The 8983-nt window shown below is 38.8% G+C and overlaps 1 protein-coding gene across 1 annotated transcript in view; it reads left to right on the forward strand.

Annotated features, from left to right (window-relative positions):
- Positions 1 to 1125: 1125 nt before the first annotated feature.
- Positions 1126 to 8983, forward strand: part of MRPS31 (mitochondrial ribosomal protein S31) — an 18119-nt gene continuing 10261 nt past the window's right edge. The window contains exons 1-3 of the mRNA XM_008948626.1: positions 1126 to 1301; positions 1770 to 1928; positions 6374 to 6520. Coding sequence (XP_008946874.1) covers positions 1183 to 1301; positions 1770 to 1928; positions 6374 to 6520 — 425 coding nt within the window. The 5' untranslated portion in view covers positions 1126 to 1182. The remainder of the gene's footprint in view (positions 1302 to 1769; positions 1929 to 6373; positions 6521 to 8983) is intronic.

The following is an 8983-nucleotide window of genomic DNA, read 5'->3' on the forward strand; positions in this document are numbered from 1 at the left end:
TGGAGAATAATTCCATGGAAAACATCAGGACTCCTACCATCTTCTCAATCATGTGGTTGTGAAGCTTTCCTTAAACTTTCCTGTTGCTTTTCAACGTTGAAATTTGGGTTTAATGCTGACAATTGGTTAAGTGCAGGCTGACTGAAATAGTGACATGGTGCCTGCTGATTCTAGCAGGTTTCTCTTTTTTAGCCAGAGAGGTGTGTGTGAGGGGGAAGATCTGTCAAAATTCCTTCAGATTTGTTGAAGTGCTTTATTTTGAATCAAAATAAATATTGAATTGGAAGGTTTTTTTTGTAACTTGATTTTAGTTCAAGTTACAATTTTAGTAACTTGAACATTTTTTTTTTTTTTTTAAAAAAAGAGTAGTTTTGAATTATAAGTTTTAAGCATTTAATTTTAGAATGTTAAAGAGAAAAGTTGTTTGAGTTGTATGATGTTTTTCCCAGAGAATGCAGTCGTGTCAGTGTTGCAGCAGTATCCTGCTCAGGTTCCTGCTGTCTCTGGCTTTGCATCCTCACCTGCACTGTGCCAGTTTTGGCTTCTGTAGTGCCACAGTGTGAAGCTGAATATGCCTATACAGTCTTTTCTTCCTCAGGTGCCTAGGACTGATGTCTTTGTTGCCTCATTTTAAAAGTTTCAGTGAATTTTCCATACTGCAAATGAATTTAAATATCAAGTACCAGTAGATATAAATTCTCAGTCTGTTACCTAATGCCTAGATACTTTAAAAGTTTTAAGTTCCTAGATTAAGCAAAGTGTATTTGTGGAGGAAATAAAGTTGTTTACTTGATTTTTGTGATGAGGAAGCCATGAATAACCAAGAGTTTTAAACAGTGCCTTCTCAAAAATCAGGTGGTAATGTTTGTCATGTACTTAACATGCTCAGTTTGCACGTAATTAGGCAGAGACAGTTGTAACTAATGCATGGCTGGGTGTTTTCTTTGTTTTTTTAGGCTTACAAAATTCAGCCTTGGACCCTACTTGTAACTTCTGATTTATTTTATTTTTTTAAACTTTATGTGCAGCAAAATACAGAAACTCTTCAGTACAAGCAGGGTGATTTCTGCTGAAAAAGATGAATCTGCCACTTCCAAAGACAGAGCCACTGAAGTTGCATCAAAGAGCCAGGAGGGTACAGCAGAAACACCAAGGCAGAAGCTGTTAAACATTATTGGTGATATGAAAGTAGAAGTGAGCTACAGGAAGAAACTCCAACAGTTAAAAGCACATGAGATGGAAAAGGAAGGCATGGGCAGTGAAGGTGCTGTGCCTCAGAGAACTACAAAAGACATCCAGAGGTAAAGTATAACAAACTTTTCTTAGCCTGTTTTCTCCTTTTTTAAAATTGTTTTTTTGATTTCATTTATCTGGGACAAAAAGTTTGAAAGACCAGTTCCAAGTATGGAAAAGAATGTTGTAAGGGAATGTGATGTACAGAGGTAGACTGCAGTGCATTACAGGGCAGAATCTGGCCATAATCTGTTGTATGCTTTCTACCATATGCTGCCTTTTTCTGCACTGAGACTCTTGAAAGGCAGTTTGTTTTTTCATGTTTGAGAGTAAGAGCTTGTCAGTGCCCTTTGTCAGCTGATGATGAGTGTGCACCACAGGCCAAACCTGGCTGTCTCCCAGCCACCCCCCTTTGGGATAATGTGCAACTGTAACTTCTGAGTGATTAAGACATAAAATGACAGTACAGAAGCGATAATTAAATATACCAAGGCTTTTATTTTGTTGTATTTCTGTATCTGTTGTGTCTCTTACAGAGGGAAGCCTTTAAATCCAGAACTGGTGGAGGCTGCTGCAGCGGTTGCATCTTCCCTACCACTCAACAAGCAGCAGACAGAATCAGAACTGCTTGCACAGCTAAGACGACACGAAGAAACCACAGATAGACAGAGAAAGGGAGGAACTATTAACATACGGTCTGTTTATTGAATGTTATTCTCAATAATGTGTGAAATTCTGATTTTACAGTGTCATCTTGAAGGTGGCTGGCTTCTGTGTTGGAAAGATAACCCTCAAAGATACCTTTAGGCAGGTTATCCTTGGAATTCATGAGTAGTGGGAACATCATTGCTTATACCCAACTCCCTGAATTTTGCCATCCTCATTCTGAAATGGTTTTGCAGGAGTGGAATTTTTTGTGCCCAGGATCATTGCTTTTTGGACAGGCCAGCAAAATAACGTTTTTTTTTTAATATTTTTTTTTTTTTTCTCCCAAGTTTCCAAAATCCTCACACAATGGATGGGTTTGTAGACGTTTCAGACGTTCTGTCTGGGCTGGTGAATTTTCCTGACAGCTCTGCTGAACTGAACTGGAGCAGCTCTATTTATAGCCCCACCCTTCCTTTCAAAACTTTCCAGTCAACCCAAGAAACTCATCCCTTGGCTTAACTCCGTTCCCAGTGTGGCTTTCAAACAGATGAGAAACATTTGCTTGGAAACTGAACCAGTTGTGCACACTGCTCTTCTTGGGTGATGGCTGAAGGAAGATTTTTTTCATTCTACTTGTGTTTTTTTTTTTTTCCAGCTAGTTTTCAGATAGCTACTCAGAAAATAAGACATTAAATCCAAGTGAAAAGCTGAACTAAACAGAAGATTGAATTCTCAGCAAAAGAGGAATGTGAAACCTTTATTTATGGCTGTTTGCAGGATGAACTGCAAGCTGGTTATCATCTTAATTTATTCTGTGAAAAGGAGTTTATCCCAAACCAGGATTTAAGTTCAACCCATTATCATATTTGGAGGTTGCTCTAGGGATCAGTAAAGGATCTGCTTTGTATATTTATAGGTGAGCTGCAAACAGAGTAGCCAACAAACTTTTTGTGGCTGATGTTTGCTGCCCTTTGTGCAAGTGAAAACTAAGGAAGAACGTGACAGATTCAGTTAAATGGTTGCAAATAGATTGGGAAGCATAATTCTCAGTGAATAACTTTGCTAAACAAAATTAATCTTCTTCAGAGGCTGGGAAGGGAAAAGGGAGAAGCTGTGAAAGTTTCCCTTTTAGCCTGTATTCACAATTCTTTCTACCAGGAGCACTAATGGTGCTCGTGGAGAGCAGAGTGAAATTCTGTCTGAATGTCTGAAGTCTGTGCTATTTGAAGAGGAATTAGGGTTTTAGGTGGTACATGCAAGTGTCTCTAAAGGCTCTGTTTTGAAAATGTCCTCTCAGCCTGACTACAGGAGCTCTCAAGAACTTGACAGAAGCTTCTCTCTCCCTAAGCTCTTGGAGCCAAAATGAGTAACTTTAAGTGTTAGAGGTCTGCCTGTCTTATGCAAAACTGGTGTGTTTCTGCTTTTTTTTTTGTGTGTGGTTGGTTTTTGTCTGCAGTATTACCAAAACTTAAAGCATACTTCCTTATACCAGATGAATAATTACTATTTTATATTAATCATGTGTTCATTAAACCATTAATTAGCAGTGAGGTTATTCCATCCCTATCACTGGGGTTTTCAGAAGAGCAGAGTACACAAACCTCTTAGTGATGGCTTTGGCTGTGGGTGGCTAACTTAAAGGTAATTAGAGTCCACTTCAGTACCTGCTAAGATGTTGGAGGACCTTAGTGATACTGGCTGAGTAGTGGCTAACCTCATATGCCACTGCATCTGTTCTTTAAAGTATACTTTAAAAAGTGACTTTTTAAAGGTCATTGTCCTCACCACCCACCCACTGCACTTCCCCTGAAGCCCTTCCCCAGCTGTGGCTGCTGTGGAATGAAGAAGGTGTCTAAGGAGGTTGTAGGCTAAGTAAAAAGGGTTTTTTCCTCAATATTTTATAACATGCTTGTAGATGAATCACTATGGTTAGGAAAATGCATTTTCCTCAACCAGAGCCAGCCTTTTTGGTTGATGAGGAATGTCATGGTTGGCTTTCACAGCTAAGACTCTGAGATGAATTTGGTACTTTTGGTTTTCTGTTCAAACTGCTGCTTTGTAAAAGTCCAGCAGAAGGCACTAAAATGCTTTCAATATATTAGAAAGCGATTGCTTTTATTCATACATAACTATTTTGTGTTGATTTTTGTTTGATAGAAAGAGAATTCAGGCAATTTAACTTTTTTTTTTCCAGAAAGGTTTTTGCATTCAACATACTGATACATTTTAAGAGCTAATATATATTCCTTTGTTATTTAAAACTATCTAAAAATGAGATCCCTTCAGGAGAAGTAGAGCCGTAGAATACTCAAGTGCAAAAAAAATTGGGATGCTGCTATTGAGATTTACAAGGGTATTAAATAAATTGCATATTGTCTGGAACTTTTGGTTCCTGCTGTTTTTTTTTCCCCAGGATTGTGGCATTGGCCTCCAGAGGTCACTGTTGTGTGCAGTCGTCTCACTGCTTGTTTTGTAGACAGTGATAGGACAGCGTGTTCACTAGGAAGGGAAAATATTAATGATACAGGAATTTATTTTTCTCAGTGTGGGATGAAGTTTCACTCAGTGGAAATGACAACAGCACTGTACCAAAATAAAATCTGCAGCACTACGAGTTGAAATTTCAGCTCCTGTTTTGGGTGAAGAAGGAGAAAAGTGATTTGAAGCGTAGGCTAAAGTATATCCAAAGGTCCTTGAGTCTTTGTTTTTAGTATTGTAATTATTGATTGGTAATAAGGAAGGAGAGAGAGCCTGTGGCTGTTACAGAAGCTCTACCTCTTCCCATCTGTAAGGCAGAAGTATCTAGGCCTCTAGGTTTTTGTCCTCACGTTGGGACACAAGGCATTGTGTAGCACCTCACCACCACAGGTACACTGGAGTTGGAGTGTGACTTTAACCTGATGCTTTTTGTTACAAAAATCATTGAAAACATCTTTGTAGTTTTATTTTTAGCTAATACAACAGCACTTTTACTGATGGAGTGCTGAATGTGGCTGCCAGAAACGTTGATATCCCAAGGATGGGGTGACGTTAGGACTTCCCAGTGAGAAACATGGTGCCTTGGGCTGTGTGTTCCGATAGCTGGGGAGCCTCGTCTGCCCAGACCTGCTGTGCAGAGAAATCCAAGTCAGCTGTGAGGAGAGCTGCTCGGAGCAAGCTTGGCCCCCCTGAAGCATGGGAACATGCTGGCAGCTGAGTCAGGCAGTTGGGCAGGGCCCTGTGTCACTGACCTTGGGAGTCACGTCCCCTTGACCCAGGCATCTGGCCCAGCACCAGCTCACTGATGCCAGCAGTGGAGGGATTTCTAGGGTCAGAGATGCAACGAATCTGAGGTGTTTTTTTTCTTTTAAGATTTAAATGAAGTTATTTAAAACTTGTTCTCATATGCCTGCCTTTCAGAGTAGGTACTTGGAGAGCTATGTTGTTCTTGCTCTACCATTGGAAACCACATCTAAGACCAAAGAGAGATCCTACTGTGTTGCTGTGGCAATTAGCTTTTAACATTTTCCAAAAGTAATTTTGTTTTTTCCTCGTCAGTAAAATCTCTTTGGACTTAAGCTGCCAAAAACATAGTTTGAATTTCATTCAGATTCTCATAAAACGGACGTGCAGTATTTTCAACTTGGCCTGGTTTTATTTTTTGAGACCATATTTATGTCCTAAAAGTTGAGTGCTGTGATTTTGGACGACTGCCTGTTACGGGAAACGGTTGGGTGGAGAGAACCGCTGTGAGGAGGAATTACCAGCTTGGTCTTTACCAACCAACAGAGTTACCAGTTCAGGGGACTAATGGGCAGGGGCAGAAAGGTTTTTGTGTTTTGCCCTTTGTGCTCAGAATGAGCTGCAGACAGCACTGGAAGAGATCAGAGCATTTGCTCTTCACATATGATTTTTGACTACAGAATTACGAAGGAAGATGTGGCCTGTTAATGCTGTAATATGATTATGCAATGCAACAGATTGCAGTGGATCAAGAAAGGTGACCTACTTATTCGGGTGACATGATTGACCCGTGTCAGCTGATGTGTGTGAAGGCAAGCTCCCTCTGGCTCTGCAGCAGCACAGCTCTGTCCCTGGGCACTGTTGGTTCCCATCCAAAACCTGGCGATTTTTACCTCGCTGTTTCAGCATATTCGTTGTATGCAGAGAAATTCCTCATTTCCTTAAGCAAAACATACCTAGCATGCTCTGTGAATATTGGTATCCAGATATATGACATTTTTCTTTCTGTTAGAAAAGCATTCGTTGTAGATTCAGTAGGCTAAAGTAGCATTTTTCATTTAATCTATATAGAATGTGACAACTGAGCTGGTTTAAAAAGTAAAACTTGGATGTTTGACTTAAAAATAGGTGTATTTTGTGAGGAACTTGTAATTCTGTCTCACAGAGGCTTATGAACCCAATTGAGGGTAGAGTTTCTAGTTAATACTGATAACAAACTTCCTTGCTTTGTTGATGTGTTGAGTTTTTACATGGATATTTTTGATTTCAGCAATGTTCTTTCAGAAATGGCAGTTAAAAGGCAGTCCCCAGCTCAGAGAGGCGTGAGGGTATCCAATCGTATTTCCTTGGAGTTGGATGAGGATGGTCAAAGAATCAAGCCTGAAAGATTGTCACCTCAGTCTTTTGACTCCAGAAGGTATTTTTGTTGTGTTCCCTTCCAACAGGAGCGTGTGATCAACTACTAAAGGATATTTTAAATTTATTTGTGCATATTCATGTTACCGTGGTACTTCAGAGCTTAGAAAAATTACTTAATTTCAAGAAAAGTACTGTTAGTGTTGCAATAAACTTCTGTGAGAATACCCTGGTTAATATTAACCATCTAATCAAATGATGTGCACTTTATATATCAAATTTTAGACGATCAAAAATACGTGGTGCTGAAGTGTAACTGTATTTGTTTTAACTAGTTTAAATTATTCTCACCCATAATACAGTTTTATATCACTTTCTTTTTGGGAGGTGAAGGCTTTGAAAGCTTGCTTTCATCTAATGGAAAACTTTTGATACATGTTCTATGTTTATAAAAGTTTCATTCTGTTGGTGTTTTAAAGAAATTGTAAAGTTTTGGGGTTTTTTTAAATTTTTTTGCCACCTGATTGCAGCTGATAAGTCATCCTCTAATTGATTTCTCTATTGTCTGTGACACTGTGAAGGGAACTTTATCATTTATATGGTGATTTTATGGAGCTCCTTAAATTCATCTTGCTGCTGATTTATGTGGTCAGCTTGTTTCTTAATGTATTAAGGAGTGCTCTTAAATTTTTGTTTTACTCCTGTAAGCTATGCTTTCTTCCCTGCAGTCTTTTGCTTTTCTCTGTGGCAGCTCATTGTTGCATCCCTTCTCAGTATGTTCTTTCCTTGGCAGTTCTGTTTTTAGTGAGATTAACTTCTCTAATCATAGATGTATTTTGCAAATTAATCCCCAGTTCTTGGGGCTGGGGGCTGGAAGTTGAGCGAGTCGTTTCTGTTTAGATAGATAGTGCTGAAAGCAGAATTTTTATAAGGAGAAAAAAAAAAAAGCATAAGTTTATGGGTGAGTGGATGTACAACATTCTGCTGTCTTTGGATGGGACATCTATTTCCATATCTCATGGACAGAGAGCTGTGATTTCCTGTAAGGAACAAACTGGAGCATGCACATGGAGCCGTGTAGATCATGTGAAAACCTCAAAGGAGTGGCTGATAGCCAGTCATTAAAAGAACTGAACCTGCTTGCAGAAATATTTCTGAGTAACTTCCTTGTTCTTCAGCTACCAAACTGTTAAGGTGTGTTAGGGAGGTGTCTCTTGGGCCTCCTCAACGTGCTGAGGCCAGCATGGAGTGTTTTCCTGATCAGAGCTCGTGGAAAGGGCAAGAGGGGCTTCTTGTAATGGAAGCTGAAGGGAGGGAGTGGAACAAGGCCCTTAACCAAGCCCTCCTGACTTAGATATTTCTGTCCTGGGGTTTTCCTTCAGCTATAAGCTGCCAGTTTGAGGAGCAAGGGAACTAAGTGACTTCATTATCAGCTGCTGAATAGCTCTCTCTATATTGTTAATAAGGGGATAATTCTCAGACTGAGCTGGTAGTCACATGAAAGCAATTTTTACATTACACTATGATTCTTGGCTGACTGTGAGAAAAAGTTAATTTAAGGTGTTGGATTAAAAGTTTTTCAAAGTTTGAAAGAATAGAAATAATATGATCTAGAAGTGTAAACTGAAAATCTGAGCTTGTACAGTGTGGGTTATTTTATATCTGTACTAAACTTTTATTAACATACTGCAAAGTGAATTTCACTTGTGTTTGAGAACATTTATTCTATTTATTATATCTCAGAAGCTGTCTTCCCCTTTGTGATGAAACTGTACTTGGTATATAACTTCAGGAACAGTACCTTGAAATAGTTTTTTAAATCCCTGTGATAAGCTGACTTTCTCCATTTTCAGTCCTAAGTTTCCTCTTGCATCCCTGAAGATCTAAAGGGTGTAATTATCTGTTGATAATATGAAAAGAATGGCTTAAGAAGAATATTTAAGTTTAAATTGAGTTAGTAGATCTCAATAATGAGTGATGTTACTTTACAGTAATTTGGACTAGTAATTTAAAAAGAAATGTTCTTCCAAGTCATGCTTGTATCTTCAGCCAGTGTTACTGGGAGTTACACACAGATAGGAAAATATAATCCTAAATCAACATTCTTTTAAGGCTCTGTAATTAGAGTGCTCTGTGCTGGACTAGATCCAGGGTGGTTACATCAGTAAAATGCAACATGACAAGAGCAGGTTTGCAGAAGGAGTTGTGGCCATCAGAAATCTGCAGTAAATCCAGAGAGGTGGAATTCCAAGGTCAGGAAGGGCAGATATTGTCAGGGGAAGAGTGAAGAGGTGATAACATGAAGTAGGAACTATAAGAATTTCAGTGGAAACCTGGAAGATTGTACAATGAGAAGATTGATTTGTTCTAAAGTTCAGTGTATTCTGGAGTATAGGCACTGTTGTTTCTTTGTTTCCATTTATAAGAAAACTTAATTTGATGACTTGTTGAACTCTTGGATTTTTAATTTATTTTTTTTTTTAGTATAGGCTTATGCTAAAGGTAAATATTAAAAATAGATGGT

Source organism: Merops nubicus, unplaced genomic scaffold (assembly GCF_000691845.1).
Source record: "Merops nubicus isolate BGI_N331 unplaced genomic scaffold, ASM69184v1 scaffold10941, whole genome shotgun sequence".
Classification (NCBI taxonomy): domain Eukaryota; kingdom Metazoa; phylum Chordata; class Aves; order Coraciiformes; family Meropidae; genus Merops; species Merops nubicus.